This window comes from Ochlerotatus camptorhynchus, unplaced genomic scaffold, assembly GCF_037179485.1.
Source record: "Ochlerotatus camptorhynchus isolate MF236.1 unplaced genomic scaffold, CSIRO-AGI_Acam_v1.1 ptg000014l, whole genome shotgun sequence".
NCBI classification, from domain to species: Eukaryota; Metazoa; Arthropoda; class Insecta; order Diptera; family Culicidae; genus Ochlerotatus; species Ochlerotatus camptorhynchus.
Window position 1 is genome coordinate 3,880,075 of NW_027040506.1, and position 24,345 is coordinate 3,904,419.

General features: G+C 40.2%; 1 protein-coding gene across 1 annotated transcript; it reads left to right on the top strand.

Moving 5' to 3' along the window:
* The first annotated feature begins 399 nt into the window (after positions 1–399).
* LOC135701193 (uncharacterized) lies at positions 400–2,688 on the top strand. The gene has a single exon (XM_065221958.1). The coding sequence runs from the start codon at positions 400–402 to the stop codon at positions 2,686–2,688; it is 2,289 nt and encodes a 762-aa protein (XP_065078030.1).
* The last annotated feature ends 21,657 nt before the right edge of the window (positions 2,689–24,345 follow it).

Sequence of the window (24,345 nt, forward strand, 5' to 3'; positions counted from 1 at the left end):
AGGATTGCTCTCGGTGAGTCTGTTCCATACTAGTGCATGTGGCTAGCAGTAGCCGTGTTTAGAACATAAGAAAGTGGGTAGCTTTTCGATTTGCTATTGTGGCTTGGTGGTTGATACGGCCGCGAATCGAGTGGAAAACCGTTCGCGCCCTCGATTTGCGAGACCGCGAAGAAGTGGGTTCGTTCGCGACGGGAAGGAGAGATCGATTCGATTTAAAAACGACTCACTTCCGTCGATATTTACCGTCGTGAAGGGTTTTTACACCGCGTCGGGAAGGAGATATTTCGTTCGATTGTGTATCACCCTCGCCGTGTCGGTTCCGCGTAGAAACGGTTAGTTCGCGTCGGGAAGGATTTTTCGTTTCGATTAAACTACCGTTTCCGTTCGTTTTCTTTCGCGATGCCTGCCAAAGAGGAGAAACTATTGGCTGACCGCCTAACGCAGCGGAAAGGTCTTCTAAAAATATTAGATGCTCTAGAGCGGTTCATTCGTGAGTTTGACCACGGTCGTGATGCCTGTCAACTGTGTGTGCGAATTGAATCACTGGACAAGCTGAATGTAAGTTTCATGGATTGCCAGGACGTGATAGAGAAGTTGGACAACTCGGAGAATCTGGACACACACATCAATGAACGTGTAAATTTCGAGCAGCGGTACTGCCAGGCAAAGGGCTTCCTACTTTCAAAGCGCACTGGAGGTAGTAATCATTCGACACTGAATGATTCGATCTTAGCTTCACAACAACACCAACCAAGCTTTCACCTTCGTCTACCCAAGATCGACCTGCCTAAGTTCAACGGTGACTTCTCGCGTTGGATTTCTTTCCGCGACACATTTACGTCGATGGTCCACGTAAACGGTGACATCCCCACGGTCGCTAAACTTCAGTATCTGCTCCAGTCTCTTGAAGGCAGTGCCAAGAAGCCATTCGAATCTGTGGACATTCAGGCTGACAGCTACGCTACGACATGGGACGCATTGATGAAGCGGTACGACAACCGCAAGTACCTGAAAAAGCAACTCTTTAAGGCTCTGTATGATTTACCAGCAGTTAAGCAGGAGTGTGCGACACGCATCCATGGGTTGGTTGACGATTATCAACGCCATGTTCGTACTCTAGCCAAACTTGATGAACCGGTAGATCACTGGGACTTACCATTAACCCAGCTTCTTTTGTATAAACTGGATCATGCAACACTACGTGCGTGGGAGGAGAAAACTAGCCAAAAGGAAGATGTAAAGTACGATGAGCTGATCGAGTTTCTGTACCAACGGGTTCGTATTCTCAACTCCGTCGGACCAGACAATCATCATCTAGCGAAGGTGGCCGGCAATCCACAGAAAAGTTTCAAGCAGAAAGTGTCAGCCAACGCAGCATCCACATCTGCTCCGAGTTACCCGTGTCCGCTTTCATGTTCGGACAATCATTCGCTACGATCCTGTCCAGCGTTTCTTGGAAAGAACGTCGGTCAACGACGAGAGGTAGTTTCCCAGAAACGATTGTGTTGGAACTGCCTCAGCTTCGGTCACCAGTCCAAGAAGTGTGGTTCCAAATTTACATCCTCAGTTCAACAGCCGCTTCCTTCCACGTCACAAATCGTGGAATCCCCTGGCTCCCGCCAAGTCAGCATGGCAGTCCAAACTGCATGCACCATGACATTGTTGGAAACGGTTGTCATCAACATCATCGACGATCACAGTAATATGCACAAGGCTCGAGCTCTCCTCGATTCGGCATCGATGTCGAATTTCATTTCGAAACCACTGGCTAAGAATCTCTACAGTCGCCGATCAACTGTGAACGTTTCCGTTGCAGGCATCGGATCATCCACACAAAAGGTCAGTAGTGCCATTACCGCAACCATCGACTCGGGAGATCGAACGATCTCGATGAAATTGCAGTTTTTGGTACTGAAGCAGCCGTCATCGGAGCTTCCAACAACGCCGATTGATATTTCGGCATGGAAGATTCCGAATGTGAAGCTAGCAGATCCCCAGTTCAGTATTCCCGGAAGTGTTGATCTTGTCATCGGGAGTGAAACTTACTGGGAACTCCACACGGGACGGAAGATTTCTCTTGGTGAAGGTCTTCCGTGGGTAGTCGAAACTTCATTTGGTTGGGCGGTCACTGGTCCCGCATCTCGCTCGGCTACCTGTATTCCACATTTCTGCTATCTATCTACCGCTGACGATCGTCTGGAAACTGCTCTACAAAAGTTTTGGGACATGGAGACGATTCCATCCGAGCCAGTTCGATCTGTAGAAGAAGGTCGATGTGAGGAGTTGTATTCGACAACTACTACGCGCGATTCCAAAGGAAGATATATCGTGCGTCTCCCAAGGGTTGAAGACCCTGAAAAGATTCTCGGCGAATCCAGGTCAATTGCAGATAGACGATTTCTGAGCCTGGAACGTCGACTTGAACGAGATCCTGCAACCAAGGACTCGTATCATCGGTTCATGGAGGAGTATTTACTACTTGGCCACATGAAGGAAGTGCCAGAGCCGGTTAATGACCAAGATCCACACTGCTACATTCCGCATCACGTCGTCTTTAAAGAGTCTAGCACGACCACAAAGGTCAGAGTAGTCTTCGACGCATCATGTAAGACTTCATCAGGCCACTCCTTAAACGATACCCTGCTTGTTGGACCGGTGGTTCAGCAAGACCTCACACGATCTACATGAGGTTCCGAACGCGACTCATCGCATTTGTAGCAGATGTCGAAAAGATGTACAGGCAAGTGTTGCATCATCCCGACGACCTTCCATTCCTACGTATACGATATCGCAGACTTCCATCCGACCCCATCGCTACATTCGAATTACAGACCGTCACATACGGTACGGCTAGCGCTCCGTACCTGTCAACGAAAACACTCCAGCAGATTGCCAAGGATCATGGAGAACTGTATCCTGCTGCAGTTGATTCTGTTGTAGAAGATTTTTACGTCGACGATTTGTTATCTGGGGCTCCGGACGTAGCATCTGCCATAACCCTCCGTCGACAAGTAAGTGCCATGCTCGGTTCCGCTGGGTTCACATTAAAGAAATGGGCATCAAACTCCCGTGAAGTACTAAAGGACGTTCCGCCAAAAGATTTGGCCATTCATTCTCTCCATGATCTCCAAGATGAGGTCGTCGAAGCCTCCGAAAAACGTGTAACGGCAAGTTTGCAATGGCATAACATAGCCATTTCTTAATGAATTTCAGAAATTGTGGTACCTTTAGAATTCCTAGGGTCTGCAGATTATTTTCATTGTAAAAATATTGCAAATAGAGTCGTCTACTTTTTTAAAAAGCGAAAAGAGTTGTTACACGTTTTTTGAAAGGTGTGTTTGTAGGGTTTTGCAAGTGGCGCAAGATATGTAATTTAGATTAATGGGCACAAATGTTCACAATTAGCCAGAATACAGTCATGGTTTCAATCTATGGATCCTGGAGACAACGGAACGGTCCTCGAAAAATCCGGAACATCCGTAAAATGGTCAATCCATGAACCTGATCCTAGAGCTCTGCGGTTTTTTTTTTTTGAAAACATTAGGAACTGTGATATAAAAAATATTTGGGGTCGTGACACAAACATGTACATGGATGGCCATGGGACCGTCCTCAGGAAGATCCGGAACATCCTTAAAAGTGGACAATCCATGAAACTGGTCCTAGAGCTCCGCATTTTTTTTAACATTAGGATCTGTGATATAAGAATGAATTTGGGTCATGGACCCAGATGACCATCGGAAGATCCGGAACAACCGTAAAAGTAGTAAATCCACACATTTCGAACTGTGATGAAAGAAATAATTTGGGGTTGTGATGTAAACATGAACCTGAATGTCCATAGGACCGTCCTCAGGAAGATCCGGAACATCCGTAAAAGTGGTCAATCAATGAAACTGATCCTAGAGTTCCGCAGTTTTTTTTCCAAAAAACATTAGGAATTGTGATATAAGATAGAATTTGTGGTCGTCACAAAAATATTGGATCTGGATGGCCATAGGACCGTCCTCCGGATGATACGGAAAATCCGTAAAAGTGATCCAGTGGTTTCTTATTGCACATTGTTTAAAAAATAACTGCAGAGCTCTAGAATCAGTTTAATAGTATGACAAATTTATGGATGTTGCGGATCTTTCGAAGGACATCCCCATGGCCATCCGGATTCATGTTTATGTCACGACCCTAAATTCTATCTAAAATCGCAGTTCCTAGAGTTTTCGAAAAAAAAACCACGTTTTTTTTTGCAGTTTCATGGATGATCCACTTTTACGGATGATCCGGATCTTTTGGAGGACGGTCCAATGGCCATCCAGGTTCATGTTGATGTCTCGACCCTAAAATCTTTCATATATCACAGTTCAAAGTGTTTTCGACAAAACTACGGAGCTCTAAAAACAGTATCAAGGATGGACCACTTTTACGGATCTTCCAGAGGACTGTCCCATGGTCATTCGGGTCCATGTTTATGTTAAGACCCCAAATTCATTCTAATATCACAGTTCCACGGTTTTTCCGTTCTTGGATCATTTTTATGACTTCCTTGCTTGTAATTTCGGTCTAGGCCTTGTTGTCCGCTTCTCTCCGAAGAAGTCGCCTCCACTCTACTCGATCCATGGCCACACTTCGCCAGCCTCGTAGTCTGCGAAGGGTCCGCAGGTCGCCTTCTACTTGGTCGATCCACCTTGCCCACTGCGCGCTTCTTCTTCTTGTTCCTGTTGGGGCGCTTTCGAGAACCTTTTTCACTGGGTCGTCGTGCAGCATTCTTACGACGTGCCCAGGCTACCGTAGTCGCCCAATTTTCGCAATGTGGACGATGGGTGGTTCTCCCAGCAGCTTGTGTAATTCGTGGTTCATTCGCCTCCTCCACGTCGTCATCCATCTGCACTGCACCGTAGATGGTACGCAACACCTTCCGTTCGAAAACACCAAGGGTGCGTTTGTCCTCCACGAGTATAGTCCAGGTCTCGTGGCCGTAGAAGACCACCGGTCTTATCAGCGTCTTGTAGATAGTCAGTTGACGTGCGGCGGCGAATTTATTCGACCGGAGTGTCCTACGGAGTCAAAGTAGGCACGATTCCCGATGATGCGTCTTTGAATTTCTCTGCTGGTATCATTTTCGGCGGTCGCCAATGAGTCCAAATACACGAACTCATCGACCACCTCGAACCTCTGTAGGCGGCGCTCAGCATTGTGATCGCGTGGTAGCTGCAGCAATCCAACTTGTCGCCCTTTTTGTAGATTGGGTATATGACACCTTCCATGCACTCCTCCGGTAATATCTCTTCCTCCCAAATCTTGGCAATTACCCAGTGCTTCACCACCGTATTTTAATAGCTCACTTGGTTGTTGATCAACACCTGTTGCTTTGTTGTTCTTCAGCCGACCAATCTCCTCCTCAACCTCTTGAATATCAGGGGTTGGTAGCCTGTCGTCTTCCAAGGTCTGTTGCCGTACAACCGTCGTTTTCTGCTGCATCACCGTTGAGGTGCTCGTCATAGTAATGCTTCCACCTCTCAATTTTATGGAGTGACCATTTTACGGATGTTTTTGATCTTCCGGATGACGGTCCCATGGCTATCTAGGTACATGTTTATGTTACGACCACAAATTCATTCTTATATCACAATTCCTAATGTTTTTTGGAAAAAAAAACTGCGGAGCTCTAGGATCAGTTTCATTGATTGACCTCTTTTACTGATGTTCTGGACTTACCAGAGGATGGCCCCATGGCCATTTGGGTCCATGTTTATGTCATGACCCCAAATTCTTTCTTATATCGCAGTACCACATGCTTTCGAAAAAACCGTAGAACTCTAGGATCAGTTTCGATGTTCTAGATCTTGCGGAGGACGGTCCCATGGCCTTCTAGGTACATGTTGATATGACGACCGCAAATTAATTTATATATGACATTTCCAAGTGTTTTCGAAAAAACCGTGGAGCTCTAGGATCAGCTCCATACATTGACCACATTTACGAATTTTTCGGATCTTCCGGAGGACGGTCCAATGGCCATCTGGGTCCATGTTTATGTCACGATCCCAAATTCATTTTAATATCACAGTTCCTAACGTTTTCAAGAAAACCACGGAGCTCTAGGATCAGTTTCGTAATTTTTTCACTTTCACGAATGTTCCGGATCTTCCGGAGGACGGTCGCATGGCCATCAAGGTCCATGTTTATGTCACGACCCCAAATTCATTCTATCATCTCAGTTCTTAGTGTTTTTAAAAAACTGCGGAGCTCTAGGATCAGTTTCATGGATTGACCACTTTTACGGATGTTCCGGATCTTCCTGAGGACGGTCCTATGGCCATCCATGTACATGTTTGTCTCACGACCCCAAATATTTTTTATATCACAGTTCCTAATGTTTTCAAAAAAACCGCAGAGCTCTAGGATCAGGTTCATGGATTGACCATTTTACAGATGTTCCGGATTTTTCAAGGACCGTTCCGTTGTCTCCAGGATCCATAGATAGAAACCACGACTGTATTCTGGCTAATTGTGAACATTTGTGCCCATTAATCTAAATTACATATCTTGCGCCACTTGCAAAACCCTACAAACACACCTTTCAAAAAACGTGTAACAACTCTTTTCGCTTTTTAAAAAAGTAGACGACTCTATTTGCAATATTTTACAATGAAAACAATCTGCAGACTCTAGGAATTCTAAAAGTACCACAATTTCTGAAATTCATTAAGAAATGGCTAAGTTATGCCGTTGCAAACTTGCCGTTACACGTTTTTCGGAGGCATCGTATTCGGAGTGTTAAAGCAAATCGGAATTTTAAAAAATTGGAGATTTTTCTTTCTTTCAAACATGAGTAGTTCTTTGGAGTCTTGTTGTTTTAGTTATTTTTTGCACAGTAAACGCAGCTTATCATAAAATTAAGACAAATCGAAATTTAAAAAAAACATTACATTTTTTCTTCTTTCAAACATAAGCAGTTCTTTGGAGCTTTGTTGTTCAGCATTTGGCCAAACGGCATTCGGCCAAACGGCATTCGGCCAAACGGCATTCGGCCAAACGGCATTCGGCCAAACGGCATTCGGCCAAGCGGCATTCAGCCAAACGGCATTCGGCCAAACGGCATTCGGCCAAACGGCATTCGACCAAACGGCATTCGGCCAAACGGCATTCGGCCAAACGGCATTTGGCCAAACGGCATTTGGCCAAACGACCCATTCTTTCAAATATCGGTAGCCACAACTTGAATGCTTTTTCCGATTGAAAGTTGTTGGGTTTCATGCTTGAATCGAAAGTACTTGATGACGGCCAACTCCGACGGCAAACGGTTTCTGGGCAAATGCTCCCTCGCAATACCGGTGATGAGATCCGACTTGAGCTTGGTTTTTGGTGACATGATTTTCTTTTTTGGTTCTGCTTGCTACGGCAATCAAATGAAAACTAATAAATTGTGTGATCCCTCTCCGCTCATATATCCTCCTATTGAATTCTAGAAACTTCGAAACAAATGTTATCAAGTGAATTGTAACAAAGTAGGTGATTTGTATATATCGATTTTAATGATAGTTTGATTTGCAAGTGGACATACTGCAAGTATTGAAATTCTGAACTTTTCTTTCCATAGTAAATCACGAATAACTTTTTAACGGTTAAAAATGAAGCTAAAGTATATGCACCCAAAATTTTTGCTTATAAAATTTCCCATATATTTGCTGCATTTGATTGATAATAGCGCTATGTTTGATACCCACTTTTGATGATTGAATGCAGTGATGTACAACAAAAAACATCATTTTAGAGAATTTGAAAAATTGTAACTAACAAATTGGACACAGAACATGCCGTAGCAATTTTTTCTCTTATAGTTTTGACCCTTGAAAATCTGCGAAAAATATAAAAGGGTGAGATTTCACTGAAATTTAAAGAACTAAAAATATTTATTGGATAATAGCTATGAAAAATGGACTTTTTTCAAAAATCTCGTCGGGGCGACCTCTAAACAACATTTCCCAGAGTTGCCGCCATACAAAAGTTTGTATGTAACACTCTTAGCTATAATTTGGAGGGTGAGCCCCCAGAGTTCCAGACATATTGCAGAGTTCCAGACACCCTACTCCACATTCATCAGAATTCACTTCTAAACAAGTTATCTCAATTCCCATACATTGAGAAGCGCTGTTCTAGAAAATTTGTAAAAGCCAACTGGATGTTTCACAGCTGATTTCAGGATTTTCTAATACTTTGGTTGAGTCCTCAATATGCAGGCCACCTCCTTGCAAGTTTGCAGGTCTTATACACGTATGTTGGGTAGTACAGTCCTAAGACACAGATATCTAAGAAATGTGACGTGTTAGAGGAAAAGCATGTTCTAGACTTCAACTCAAGTTACCATAAAGGAAGATGCATAAATTACGTAGCTTTTTAGGGTGACCAGCCATGTAGAAAAATCACTACAATGGGAAGAAGGTCCATTGTTTATGCTTCAACAAACGACTTTTCAGTCAATATTTATTGTTTTATGAGAAAGTTAGAAAATACTGAGAGGTAAGCACATATCCTCGGTAAGGGACGTGTGTGTGTGGTCTACAGATGTTTTTGGTTAATGACAATGTTCTCCAATACACATGATGCACTAACATGGGGGGGGGATCTCCCACCAAAAACCACTGTGGAGGTTTTCCATCTTCGAATAAGTTTGTTTACTGAAAAATATCTTCCTTTTGGCGTTAGATATTCTTTTTTCAAAATAAAAAAAAATAGTTTGTTTGAGGTTAAGAGAAATATTAACTTCTACAAAGTTAAAGATGATTTAATTTTAAGCAACTTTGATGGAAAAATTTAATCTCATCAAAATATTATTAAAACATTAAATTGAACACATAACATTTATATCCTAATCTTTTTTTGTACATAGTTCAAGATAATTTAATATTCAGCAACTTTGCTGAACAAAATCAAAATTCCATCTCATCAGCATGAGTACCGCTAAACGGGGTAACTTTGACAGTTTTTGAAGTATATTATATTTATTTTTTACAATTATTCAACTTTTTCAAATAATATTTGACTACTGATAACGGCTAAAACAGCACGGAACAATCGTGTTGCTTCAGGAAAGTTAGTAAAAGTTTTTCCGACACTCATTCACGTAAATGTTCTGCCATCTTTCCCCTTCCGGTTACCGTATAAAACTCTGACCCAAAAAGGCGGTTCGAAGTCTGCGTCACGATACGCGTGCCAAATTTTGATGCGTTGCTCCACTTGCTTGGACGCCATTTTGATAACAGAACAGCAAATGTTAAAATCTACAATAGAGGTAGCATTCTGCATGCACACACCTACAAAATGTTCAGGGTTTTTAAATGCTCGATTAAAATAAATGCATCAAGTTTAAGTCGACCAAATTTAGATTGATTGATTGATGATTTTGCCAACACGGACAAAAACTGATTTTACCTCTTATATTAAACATAGCTACTAAAATGTGTGATGTTATATTCCTCGTCTACTGTAGTAGTGCCTTGTAACGTATTTGTCTACATGGATGGTTAGAAGAAAGTCAAATATGGTAGAATTTGTTTGTCCTAGAAAGTCGTGTTGCACAATTAAAATATGAAAACTTTAAGCAAAGACGAAATCTTACCTAAGCTTTTGAAGACAAAGGGGAATTATGCCTTCGACAAAGTTGAAGAAAATGTCAAAAAGTAAATAAATATGTAAACATTATTTAAAAGCATTTCGGATATCAGTAAATATACCAACAATGAGTAAACTGTGTTGTTTGTGGTCAGTGATGCACAATATAATGAGACTCACTCGACACTCGTCAACGCATCAACCGACTATCGCTGACATAACGTTTTGTCACGCATTGAGAGGTAGAGTCATGACAAACAACAATCACCAGTAATGGTTGCTGCTCACAGGCAAAACATAACACTCGCTGGTGATGATGTACAGCACAACGAAAACAGTGAAGACTACTGCAGTACGATGATGAGAAAAAGTGAAACTACAGAAGAAAATGAAAACAATGCCTACAAATTCCAAGTTCGTCTCGGCACGCGCGACTGTTTAAGTTACAAACGAAGCTGGCAAAATAAACGGAAGATGTTGGGGCAACTGGTTCAAAATGAGCGCAGATGAGTGTCGTGATTGTCGGAAATGGCCATATCGGTCATAGATCACCACCGAAGACGACATTCACCAGTTGCTTTTCACTTCTTTCGTCAACTTGATGGATGGTCATGGAGAGTACTTCGACAAGCACATTGATATGAATATACCAAGCGTTACTACCATCAGCTGTTTGACGATCGAGATTGTGATAGGTCGCAACTCTGTTTGTGGTAGCAGTTGGGCAATTTTTTTTAGAAGTTCGGTTCAGTTTTCAAAGAATTTACAATCATCAGTTGGACTAATTATGATTACATTTTGTGTCGAAGAGTCGAAATCGAAGAGTAAGAATCGGTTAATTTTAAATCAGAGGAGTCGGAGTCGATCAATACCCAAGTAGCACAATTCTGTCCCAAAAAGTTGCAGCAACTTGTTTATAACTGAAATAAGTCGTATATAAGCTTCCAATAACAATTTATAACAAGGGTGCTACTAGGGTATTCATCCGACTCTACAGCCCTGGTTGGTTCTATAGTCGTCGATTGATTCCCCCTATTATGCATTAACGGAAAAAAAAAATTTGAAGGTATTTCTATGAAGAGGTTGTACTATGTAGTCAGCCGTTCGATTTTTTTTAATGATAGTGAAGGAACTTTAACTTCAAATCACCCCCTACCAGTGATGGAAAAGTTCTCAAAAACTCACTATGACTCAGGAACCTTTCCTTTGGTGATATTCGTGAAATATCGCGAACATTTCCAACACTGCCCCCTACGTAGAACATGGAAAAAATTTAATATGTTTCAGAGTCTAAGATCTTAAAAGCTCTTCAAAGCCCTAACATAATATTTTAGATGATTTACAGAATCATACAATTAGCTACGATTTTTAATTTATGAATCCTTGAAACCTTAAGGTTGGAAGATTGAGGATACATACTTCTAGAATTGGTGAGTTTTTTTTTTAAGATCAAGAATAAAATCTCATCGTTGAAGCTATTCCTTAGATTCTAGTGAGCATATCTGAAATACCGGTCAGTGAAAATGTGTCAAGATTATGAGACTTAGAAATTAATTTTTCAGACGTGTTCCTCCTTCTATTTCAAATGAGTCGTCCTTTCGAGATATAGCCCAGTAAAAATTATTTGCATCGTGGTGTAACAAATTTATTTATCCTAGTCGGTGATGCAAAATATCATAACACTCACCCGAGAGTCGTTAACGCATCAACTTATTGCTGCCAGAAAGTTTTGTGAATGTCACGTATTCTGCTACGGTATAGTGGATGGGGCCTCCCTTAGCTCTGTTGGTAAAGGCACAGCTACAAAACAAGACCATGCTGGAGGTGGCTCGATTTCCGGTCTGGTCTAGGAATTTTCCGGGTTGAAAAATTTTTCGACTTCCCTGGGCATAGAGTATAATTGTACTTGCCACACAATTATACTAATGCAACAATGGTACAGGCATCGAAAACTCTCAATTAATAACTGTGGAAATGCATCTAGAACACTAAGTTGAGAGCACGCAATAAGCTAATATGCGATATACAATAAGCTTGAAATGCGAATAAGAAGAAAGACGGTATAGTGGATATGTACAAAAACTACTTTTTAACTCACAAATGACAAACTGTTTACTCTTCCATTTAACTCTTATTTGTGCCTCTTTCTATTCGTAGTTGCTACTTCACTCTAGACGCCCGTTAATGATAGCATTTTAATTTACCCACCCAATGTTTTAATTCTCAAAAATCAACCCCCATAAATCCATTAATTGGCTAAAATGTTTGATTTCGCCCGATCAACCAACAATGACACAGATGGAAGTGCATTTCGTTCTGCCTTCAATTCATAACCCACATCCATCTCACTTCAGGTTTCTCCTTTCTCAAATAAATGCAAACTTTTAAAAAATCATTTCGATAATCATTTTGCTGTATTAATGTTTAAAAATTTGTTTTTACCCCAGTCGCCATTCCAACATCGGCAAACACGATTTTTTTTTTCAACCTGAGCTCAGCCGTAACACTTGACTGCAATGCTTTATTATTTTTTTTTCCTGCTTAAAATCTACCCAACCGGCAGCTCGTTGCAATGTATGCAAACTTTTATCGTCTCACCGGATAATGGCGGAAAATGATAATTGCTCTCGCTCGGGGTAGGCACGCAGTTTTTGTTGTTTCTCTGCTAGACCTGCCACCCACGCGACTCGTTCTCCGGGAGCCTGTTGCAAATATAGGTACAGTCACTGAGTTGCATACATTTCCCGAAAAAAAAGGAAAATGGGATTGGTTGGTAAGGGGCCTTACTTTTACTATGTCACGCTAAATTGAAAAAAATTTCCCCCTTTCGTTACATTTTTGGCATTTCTAATGCATTGCTTGTCACAAAATCTTACAGCTCTCCCCCACCCCGTGTAACTTCTTAGAGCGTGACATAATATATGCATCACCCCTAAGTATAGGCACCCGTTTGCCTAGAAAAAGTGCCAAAAGAATGTGGATGGTTTTCTGTGCATTAATCCGGACAATGACAGCGATTAACGGCACGGTAGAACAGTTATTGAAGGATGCGTAAAGTGGGAACGACTGATGTAAGTGCAGCACAGTTGATGTTTGCAGGTGTTGAAAACTGAGTTGATGGATTGCTGGGACGTGTCAGTTGAGGCATGTTTATCCCATATCCCTAGGCTTTTCAAGTAACTGTAAAAGAACAAGCGAGGATTCTTTTTTGAAAAAATTTCAAATAGAGGAATTTATGTATTATTGTCCATCTAAGCCGCGTGCTTTTTCTGGACGTAACATCAACATATGCAGTGTTTCTTGGTTTCCATTTCCATCGATGGAATTGTCCAAAACTGTTTGAAATCCGTTTTACAAGGCTCCAAACTTCCCAGGTGAATGCGACTGTTGGCGGAAACCAGGGTACCAGTAATACCGGGTGATTTTGTAGTACCGTAAAACGGGGTACCTTTGATAGTTTTTTGAAGTATATTCTAAGTATTTTTTACAACAATGAATGTTTTTCAAATTTTTATTTTTTTAAACAAGTACTGAGGATCCTAGAATCAATTCGTTGGCAACATGTTCACCAGAAATTATTGCATTTGCACTATTTTTATTGTCTTATGACCCAACATCAGATTTTTGTTTCAGTAACGTGATAACACTCGATGAAATTAGAAAACCATGCGAGAATCGCAAACAATTTGGATCAAGAAATTAGAAACTTTGAATGAGTATATAACCAGAAACATCATAAGCAATAAAAAAAAACAATATTGAATTTGTCATGGCTATATAGGAAATACATTTAAAAAGTGATTGTTTGAGTGCCTTTTCAATCAGGTGAAAAACAAGAAAAAGATTTTTTGGAGGTATCTGGAAAATATGTAAAACATACTGCAAAACACTCTATACGATATCAAAAGTAATACCGTAAGCTTCAAAATGGAACCAATATTTCCGATTCGGAAATAGTGTTGAGAGTAAATTCAATCATTATATTCTACTATCAAAGCTACCCGCATTATCAAAGATACCCCGTTTTACGGTACTAAAATACCGCTACTGGCATATGAAATTATTTTGCATTTACGGTAAGGTATTTTTCGAAACATTTGAGAAATTCCTAAAACCAAAATGTTTTGAATAGTTCCCGACAGTAAGGTTAATAAAAAAAAAGATGTATGACATTTACAGAAGCTCCAAGAACAATGTCCAGAAAACTTAAAAGAATTTGAGAGTGTCTGAACATCAGTAAAAATTCCGAAAATTTCAGGAAAATTCTGAAAACTCTATGTTAGTTCTATTAAGGGGAAGCTTGCACCATTAAAAAAATACATTTTGATATTTAAAAAACTACAAGGGACAGTCCTATGGGGTTGTACGCAATGGTGACGTAGGACTACGTGGTCTTATATAATAAATCTTATTTGTTAACTGCATCAGGAGCTTGTGTTTTGTGTAGGAATAGGAATTTGAGCGGGGCTCTCTCTGTTTATACTCTTTAGTATGTTCAACGCCACGCGCCAAAAGCACTGCTGCTGCTGCTGATGATGATGATGCCGACGACCGGACACCACCACACACGGTGATTGGAACTGAATTCGATCAGTGGCTTAGACCGTCCTTGATAGCTAGCTGCTTGCGGGGAGCCTTTCGTTGTATACTGGAGAACACCACCACTCATAACAAGGTGATTGAATAAACACCGTTCGATGAGACCAAATGGAATTCAACTTTGAAATCTGGGTTAGGGAAATCGCTTTTCGCAGGCAATCGGTGATTATGTTAATTATCATAGCAACAGTTGCACATTTGTAAATTTTCAATATTGACACTTTGAAAAATGATAAAATCGTAAACTAAGAAGATAGGAACATTTCTTATCGATTGGTGCTAAAATTATTGAAATTGGTCCAGGGGCAGCTGAGTTATGCACGTTCAAAATCTTTCATAATTTTGTTACATGTTCGATTTTCGGTTTTCACAAAGTGTACCACCATATAGAAATTACAGACGTAGTCCTACGTCAAATAAAAATTAGAATGACATATCAACACTCTTAAGCCATAAGTTTTTTCTCTCTTTTTTTAATTATATTATTCTAAGTAATTATGACAAAAAGTTGGACTCAAAAAACCGAAAAAATTTACCTTTCGGTCTAAGTTTGAGTCCATAATTTTATCATGATAAGGTAGAAAACATATTTTACATGCAAATCTTGCCAGGAATCTAAGGAAAAACTGATTTTCTTGAATATTTTGGATTGGATTCTTAAACAAAATTATATGCAGCCATATTTTTTCTATCTCATAGCGAAATAATGATAAACAAAATCAATAGGTTAAAATCGTTTAAATCAGATTTTCGAGTTCAACTTTGTGCCATGATGGCATAGAAAATAATGTTTAGACATGTAAATTTTCTAAAGAATAATACAAAAAATCATTTTTTAGTTTTTAAATTTTTTCCAATGTTTTTTAGAACAATCCAAATGTTTTTTTGTTTTGGTCTTTCAGGGGAAGATTACCACCCCGAAAATAAAAAAAAAATATTTTCGACACATTTAAATTTCTCTGAAAACATTGGAAAAAATATCAAAAATCCAAAAAAATCAGTTTCTTTCATAGATTCTTGAAAAAATTAACATGTAAACATAGTTTTTCTATCTCATCATGAAAAAAATATTGGACTCTCAGCAAAAACAAAAAGTTGATGATTTTTGGTTTTTTGAGTCCAACTTTATGCCATGATAAATAACAAAAAAAAAAAAAACAAAAAAAATTGCACGCGAATTTTCTTTAAAAAATACGAAAAAATGTGATTTTTTAGATTTTTGATATATTTTCCCAATAATTTTAGAAAAATCGAAACTCATTTTTTTTTTCGGAGCTGTATGCTTTTTTTTCCTCTGTTCGGGACCTAACACTACTGCGACCAGTAAATTGATCTATTGTAGTATATCCCGTGTCCTTAGTTTAGTGCATGTCGTATTACTCCATCACTATTGAGAAATGATGAAGTATTCGATTTTTTTACAGTTGTCACTCTTGCATTTATCGCAAGGATCCGAGTCTAATTGAAAGGTCCCGCTATTTATACCCTTCGGAGTGTTGAAACACCCTCCAAAGGCGCGCCCCTTTGTCAATCAAAATTGGATTCCTTAGCAACAAAATTAAGGTATGACACCGATAATGACCATGCATCAGAACCCTAGTCTTAACCACTTCAAACTAGGGAACAACGAATAGAAGATTAGGAATCACATAGATGAAGACAACTAACTCATTTTTTTTCCTTCTTTCAAGATCATCCTCGGTAGACAAAGCCGAGTCTTGTCACTATCAACAAGGCATAAAAAGTAACAAGGACTAAGATGTGTTCCTTGTATTACTGAAAAATCCCGTTCCCCTAGTTTGAAGTAGTCAGGAACTAGGGAACAACGAATAGAAGATTAGGAATCACATAGATGAAGACAACTAACTCATTTTTTTTCCTTCTTTCAAGATCATCCTCGGTAGACAAAGCCGAGTCTTGTCACTATCAACAAGGCATAAAAAGTAACAAGGACTAAGATGTGTTCCTTGGATTACTGAAAAATCCTGTTCCTCTAGTTTGAAGTAGTCAGGACTAGGAATCGGTGGTAGATCTTACATCCCGTAACGTACCACGAAAAGGTGATCTACCCACATTACGGGGCGAGCTGTATGCTTCCCCTGCTTCTTCTTAACAACATCAAAATTAAAGGACACATAGTTTTGAACAAAAAATTTCATGATAATTCCGGGAATTTAAAGGAACTTCTGATATCATCAAAACCTCTGACAATTTCAAAAACGTCCAGAAATTTCAAGAAATTTTTAAAAAAAATTTGAGATACATTCAGGAAAATTGCAGCTACTTATCATAAGTTTATAGATTTTAAATGACTTCATGCAAGTTTAAAGATTTAAATAGAAATTACATAAACTTTGTGACTGTTTTGAGAACTTCAAAATAGTTCAATGAATAACAGAAAAAGTACGGGAGCTCCAGAAAAGTTCTGAGAGTTTCGAATATATTTTGAAAATTTTATGAAAATAACTATGAATTTCAAAAAGTTTAAAAAATAATCAGGGATCTTAAAAGTTTTCTATAAAAATTTATGAAGCTTCACAGAAATTCCAATAAATAAAAGGAACTGCATTAAGCGTCGTGATGTAAAGAGATTTTCAGAAACGTTTAATTGATTTCAGGGCAGTTACAGAAACACCTTCAGAAGAATAACGAGAACTTCAGAGAGGTCCACATATTTTTAAAGAATTTTGAAGAATATCCGAGGAAAGATAGAAAATACTTCAGGGAAGTCAAGAAAACTTCAGAGAAGTCCTTAACACTGGTGGATACTTTATAGAAATTCCAAAAACCTGGTTCTTAAGATCTCCAGACAAGCTCAGATGTCTCAAGGGCAATCTCAATGACTTCAAGAAAGTCCAGACTTTTGATTAAAGATCTGTAAAGGATAGCTTGTATAAACTCAGGAAAGCTCCATGAATTCTAGGAAAATTTCAAGAAACTTAAGTCCAGAGAACTCCTGAGAAATAAAGAAAACTCCATTCATATTTTTAGAATCATAACAGAAGTCCAAAAATGTTCAGGGAAAATCTTCAGGTGTAGAACTGCACGAACTGTGGAGTAGCTTCAAAAACATCAGAGAACTTTGACTATATGTTTTAGTATTACTTCTGCGTGAAGTCAACGTTTTACATAGTTGAAGATACTAATGTCATATAACAGACTAAAGTGGTAATTTTTATACGATAGATGAGGAGGAGATGAATGTATAGAATTGATAGTTCCGTTTAGAGTACGGCATGGTGAAAATTGCATATAGAGAGTAGACAGCGAGCTAGGACAACTTTTTAGGAAGGCACAAATCGGTTTTATCATCTCTCTTTACCAAACTCCCCCTTTGGAGAGGGATGGTGAGGGGTGTGCGGAGGGGCCCCGCCACCACTAGGAAAAAGAGATGATCACCGACCGCTCAAGTATCAACGATGTGTTTGAAACAGTTCTACCGAATTTTACCGCACTCCAGTTGTTATTTGAAGGAAGGCATCGTAGGTCTTGGAAATTGCAGCTATTGTAACCCCTATCACGGTATGTGCTCCTGTCATAGTCGACTTGACGATCTCGAGGGGACACGGGTGGGGTAGGTGCTGATACTGTACCTTTTGACCAATGATAGTAATTGATGGTATGCTCCCATCCAGAGTTATGTACTTTGACTATATGTTTTAGTTTTACTTCTGCGTGAAGTCAACGATTTAAATAGTTGAAGATGCTACTTTCAAATAACAGACTAAACTGGAGTGCGGTAAAAATCTGTAGAACTGTTTCAAACACATCATTAGTGCTTGAGCGGTCGGCGATCATCTCTTTTTGCCAGTGGTGGCGGTGGGGGGGAGGGGTGCACCTCTCACTATCCCTCTCCAAAGGGGGAGTTTGATAAGGAGAGGTGATAAAACCGATTTGTACCTATATATGCAATTTTCACACTGCCGTACTCTAAACGGAACTATCAATTCTATACTTTCATCTCCTCTTCATCTATCGTATAAAAATTACCACTTTAGTCTGTTATTTGAAATTAGCATCTTCAACTATATACATCAGAGAACGTCAGAATGCCTCAGTGAAGTTCAATTACTGTAACAAGATACTCAGGGAATTTCCAAAAACTTCTGCAAAGTTCTCAGACGTTCAGAGAATTCAAGAAAACTTTAGAGAAGATTTTAGATTTTTAGGGTGATCAGTTTCTTCAATTGATTGCTGGATCTTTTAAGCATGTCCTGGATATTATGGATAATTAAAAAAAAAAACTCAGCAATGTTTTCAAAATTTCAGGAATAATGCGGGGTTTTGAGGGATATTCCATCAATATCATGGTGAACCAGCCCCTGGCTGAAAAGCTTGTGAATAAGAGGGAAAAAACATTCAATATAAGTTAAATTCACGGAACGTTAGGAAACATCTGAGAAGTTCATGATAATTCAGGGAAAATTGTCATGGAGGAACGAAAACTTCAGGTAAGTCTAGAGAAGTTCAGGGAAAATTGGAGATTTGAAGGGATGTTCAAGGTCATCAAGGTCTATGTTCCGAAAATTAAGGAACTTATGGATAGATCAATGAACTCAACCTTCATACTGGCGATAACGCTCTGATGAGACAACAAAAATTCACCCAAGCTCCTCCCCTGATCCTATCCTTCGACAATGCACACTTCTAACCTCGAGTAAGCCACGAGTATTCGGCCCAACTTCTACTAGACATAGAATTAAGTGCATTTTGTTACCAACAGTGCATAATGAACTATCGACTCTGTAAAGCTAAAGTGATTGAGCCTTCCAAATAAACGAACTGAATAAAAAAAAAGATCAATAAACTTCAGGAAAATTGCAGAAACTTTTAAAATGTTCTGAGTAATTCAGGAAATTCTTGAGAAATTTGTTTGAGTTTAGAGATCTTTACGGCAGTACTGATAAAGGGTTTTCCAAAAGGGATTTCCTAACTTTGACAGTTCAAATGAGCTGACATTTATTCAGTGTGTGTGTGTATACCCTCTAACCCCCACTGGCCGGCAGTGTTATTATGGAAGAACTCTCTCTACAATGTCGCATTTATTGTCATTGTAGACAGCTTTAGTCCGGGAGTTAGAAGATGATATTGCAGATCCAGCAACCCATTTCAGAATGTCTGGAGAGTCACGCCCATTTCGAGGTTGCTTTCACTTACAATAAGCCCCGCATGTATGCATCACCGATATCAAATGTTACATACACGCTTCCATGTTCGAAAATATTATATTATTACATATATTACATACACGCTTCCAGGTTCGAAAATATTCTTTTCAAACTTGGCACGTATTTACACACTTAGAAATTATCGCCTACTTCGGTAATTTTTACCGAAATCTGAACAGCTGAACTGTTCGGTAAAATTTGTGCAATTCAATTCAATCGCTTTTCAGCTACTTTGAATCTAAATCTCCACTAAAATGACAAGATTTGATCATTTAAACAAGGTTGAACATGTTTTCAAATTATTTTCAAATTCAATAGCCTTTAAAATGAAGGTCAAAGTTTTACCGAACGTTCAGCTGTTCTGATTTCGGTAAAATTTACCGAACACGGAAACAAAATCTTAGTGTGTATGTTTTCTTAAATTGTAAAAAGTATTTGAACTGGTCTCATCATATCAATTTGATCCTCCAATCCATGGGTTCCGTAATTTTGATTTTCTCTAAGCTTTGCATCTCATTTCATGATGCACCTTTGTCGTAATACGTCTTTCAACGAACACAAATTTTCTTGCATAGCCATGGTCATCTGGAAGGAGCGTTGCGTCTAGTGTTTTCCCCAGGAGCAGTTCGTGGCCACCAACTACCACCCGTCCAGTCTTGGGCGTATTCAGCAAGGCGTGTTTCAGATTGCTCGCAATCTCCAACATCGGCGAAATACCAACAGCCGAGCACTTTTGCATGCGGAAAACTTGCTGATTCACGGCAACATCGGCCACCGAATCACCACCAAAACTCGCGACGGACACATTATCAGCGCATTTCCGGGCTAATTCACCAACCGGACCTATCTCTCAATAGAACTACACGCCGAAAGTGTAGCATCTGAACTTGGAGAACCAGGCTCCTGGGAGGCAATGAAAATCGACACCGAACAATGGAACTAAAGCTGCGTCTTAGATTTTGAAGGTTAGATTCAAGTTCAAGCCAGTCACTCAAGGAAAACACAATATATCACTAAATTTTAACTTTATGAACACTTCAAACTAAATTTCAGTAACAAAAATAAAAAAATAAAGCAAACAATGTTTAATTCGCTGACGAAAACCACGCCAGCAAAAGAAAACCACGTCAATTATCAAGCGCGGCCTACTGCGATCTATAGCTGACATTTATTCAGTGTCTCTTGCCAAATAACCATGGAAAGTTATAGCGTCCAACAGCACGTGCAAATGATAAAATTGTTTTATCAAAAAAGTAAGTGTTCTTCGTCCATTTTACGGTCGCAATGATCGTCCTACCAAGAGGAATATTCACAATGTGGTGAACAAATTCGAGGAAACTGGTTCGGTGAACGCTCAACGACCACCCGTTCGAAAACGGAACGTAAGGTCTGCCTAGAATATCGCCGCTGTACGCGAAAGTGTGCAATAGAATCCGCGGCAGTAGATACCGTGCCGCGCACAAGAACTGGTCCTCTCGCAGGCTTTAACTTGGCGAATTCCACGTCGAGACTTGGGACTGCACCCACACAAGATCCAATTGACCCAGGAGCTCGAGCTTAACGATCATAGACAGCGCCGTGTGTTCACCCGAAAAATCTTTTTCAGCGACGAGGGCCATTTCTGGATGAACGGGTATGTGAACAAGCATAATTGTCGAATTTGGGACAAGGCCAATCCACACGAGGTCCACCAAGTGGCAATGCATCTCCAAGTGGCAATGCATCTCCAGTCCGTCGGTCCGTACTTCTTCGAAAACGACGCTGGCGAGGCCATCACCGCCAACGGAGAGTGCTACAGGTCGATGATTGCCGACTTCTTCTGGCCTAAACTGGACGGTATGGATGTGTTAACTTGTGTTGAGTAAACTGCTATACAACCAAAACCTGTCATACAAAGGTTATACAAACTATTATAGAACATGTGTGTTGCTTGGGTGGTTCCAACAGGACGGTGCAACACAGCGCATTCTGCATTAGCGATTTCCGGGCATGGTTATTTCGCACGGAGGCGATGTCAACTGGCCACCAAGATCGTGAAGCGCCCATACTCTGTTGCGCATCCATGTTTCACTCCCGTGTTGAAGTGCCCAACGTAGAGCAACAACTCGCGTGGTCTTTCTTTCTCCGTAAAATGAAAGACAGTGCAATTCCATTTCTACTGTATGGAAAAAGCTCTTTGATGGATCAATTATCCTGAGGTTGGAACTGTGCTCGTCCGCACCTAGCAAACCTCGGATAATAACTCATCAGAACAACTGCCCGATTCTTTATTCTCCGAAACCTTTTATACATGAATTTGTTACTTAAACTCTACACAATAGTTTTTCTCCAGTATGTACATATAAAGCAAGACAGATAGTTTTTCTCTTGGAAAGTCGGCGTCTGTTTTTTTTAACAAGAGTTAATACTCCTCGCGGTAGGAACGGCTATGAAGGATACTTACTCATCAATGTTTACTTTGACCTTTCGCGAAGCACCTAGTTAAGCCAGCGCGCATCGCTGACGACACGGCAGCAACTGTTTATAAACAACTGACCCTGGAAGTGTGCGACATTGTCACTGCTGCTGTTAAGTTGTGTATTTTCTCCTACCGTATGGGGGTCTATTACTGGTTAATTTCTTACTCAGATTGATATTGGATTTTGAGGCCTTTGCAATCGTATGACTTAACCCTGCTAGACTTTTTCTTGTGGGGTTATTTAAGTCGCAGGTCTATGCCAATAAGCCAAAAAACCACCAAAAATTGGACCTCTCGGATGCACGCCACCAAGCGCCGGCCATTTGAACGATGTCATATTCCATACATTAAAGCGGACGCCAAGCATATCCCCGGCCTGGAGTTTTTCGTTGGCAAGTCCCGCCTGGATGTTCTGGAGAAGTTCCGGAAGAAGATGGTTGACAAATTTTCCTGGAAGTACTTAGTGTAACAGGCGATCTATGGGTGCAGCAAATTCAGGAAGCCGTACATAACGACCGGCACCATCAACGGCCAAATATATAAAGAAGAATGCCTCCAGAAGCGCCTGGTGTCCTTCCTCCGGTCCCACGCAGGTGACACTGTGTTTTGGCCGGTTCTGGCATCGTGGCATTACGTGATGGACCGGTGATGGAGTGGTTTGAAAAGTTCTGGGCGATTATGAAGAGCAAGCTCCGGAAAACAAAAACGACAAGGATTTGAAGAAAGAGTACATGAAAGTGTGTAAGAAAGATTGTGCAAGTGTTGCACAGGATTTGATGGGTAGCGTTGGGTTCAAGGTTCGAGAATTTATCCTAAGAGAGGAGGATGAATAAACCCACTTTGCAAAAACATAGCTGATAGGGGAAATGGCTCTTATGTTGGCCTATGGATCTAAAATTGGGCCCATCGCTAAAAACTGCTATTTATCAATTTTATCTAGATGAACGTGTCATTGGGACGGTACTAATGGATATTTTTGGTCGCTATTGAAAATTTAGTCAATTGCTGAATTTATGTTTGGTTCCAAATTAGGAGAATTCCTGAGAATTTCAAAAATAACCGATTTAAAATAAATTTTTGGTGATAATTTTTGTCTGCTGCATTTTTTTTTTCAAGTACTGTCTTTAGTATAATTGTGAGGCAAGTACAATCATACTCTATGCCCAGGGAAGTCGAGAAATTTTCCAACCCAAAAAATTCCTAGACCAGACCGGGAATCGAACCCAGCCACCTCCAGCATGGTCTTGCTTTGTAGCTGCGTCTTTACCGATTGAGCTAAACGAGCTCCCATGATGGTATGATGCATAACTTGCCTAAATTTGAGTCAACTCATGCAGGATTAAATTTTCAATTCAAAATCTCGTGGTTGCTAGTAAGCAACGGCCCCGCTTAACACCATATTTGCAGCTACCAAGGAACGCAGTTAGACACATAATTGAAAACTAACTGGCCCGTTGGCGGTCAAGCTAACCGCCTACTCCACTATGGAATGCTATTTAGAACAGGATATTGCATATTTGCTCCAAATGAACGTGTCGACATCGGGCATCGGCTAAAGTGCGATTGACCTCAGGGCAGATTGATTCGGTGACACATTGCATGCTCTCTATCTCACCGGCTTTGATTTGTAGGAGGGAACATCACCTAGTATGCTATTAATAGTCGGCCGGTGTTTGCTAGTTGCTAGTTCGACCGAGCAGACGGTCAAATTTAAAGTTGCTGCATTCGAGGCGAGGGCATCATGTCAAATGTGCATCGCATGATTGACGTAATCCGATAGATGCTAATAAATTTTCCTAGAATTGCAACCGTTTTGCACGAAATGTGATTTAAAGAATAAAAATCGGCCCGAATGCGTTTCACCTGGTTTCGGCGTGAAGGTTTGATTGATGCCCTTCAGTCTGTGCTAGGTGGGTGGGTGGTGGTTAGTAGAGCTGTGCCAAATTCGATCGTTGTAAACGGCGAATCTAGGCGCTCTGTGTGCATCAAATTGGTCACATTAATTAGTTTTCAATCATGAATACGGCCAATTTGAACCGTCCGGTAGGCGATGGCTGTGAAATTGAAATCGATTCAATTAGCATATTGGATTTGCAATAATCCGTTGCCAACTAGGGTGCGAAAAGGTTTCGGATTGGCTTCACGAGCCGATTGCGGTCGCTTTGGATGGTTTGCGGTTGCCTCCTGGATTTTAGAAAATTTAGAATCAGTTCTGTTTAGTATGTAATCGAGCGTGGTGTAACTTTCAACCAATTTTAATACAGTGAGTGTTTCTTCTTGAAATGAAAAAAAAATTACATTTACAATAAATTGTATTGAAGCTTTGAACAGTTTCCCTCGCTATAAACTATCTTCCATTGTACATGAAATAAACCTTAAAACGGCACTATAACCAACAGCTTCGGACGAGGTGGTTGACCACGATTGTCATATCCTGTTTCCTCATCAGTGGCCATGCCGATGCTCAATTGAGGAATTGGAGTAAGATGAATTTTCCTCAAAAACTGCCCT

Bases quoted from the DNA above. Each gene is read 5' to 3' on its own strand.
- LOC135701193 (XM_065221958.1), top strand. From the start codon at position 400: ATGCCTGCCAAAGAGGAGAAACTATTGGCTGACCGCCTAACGCAGCGG.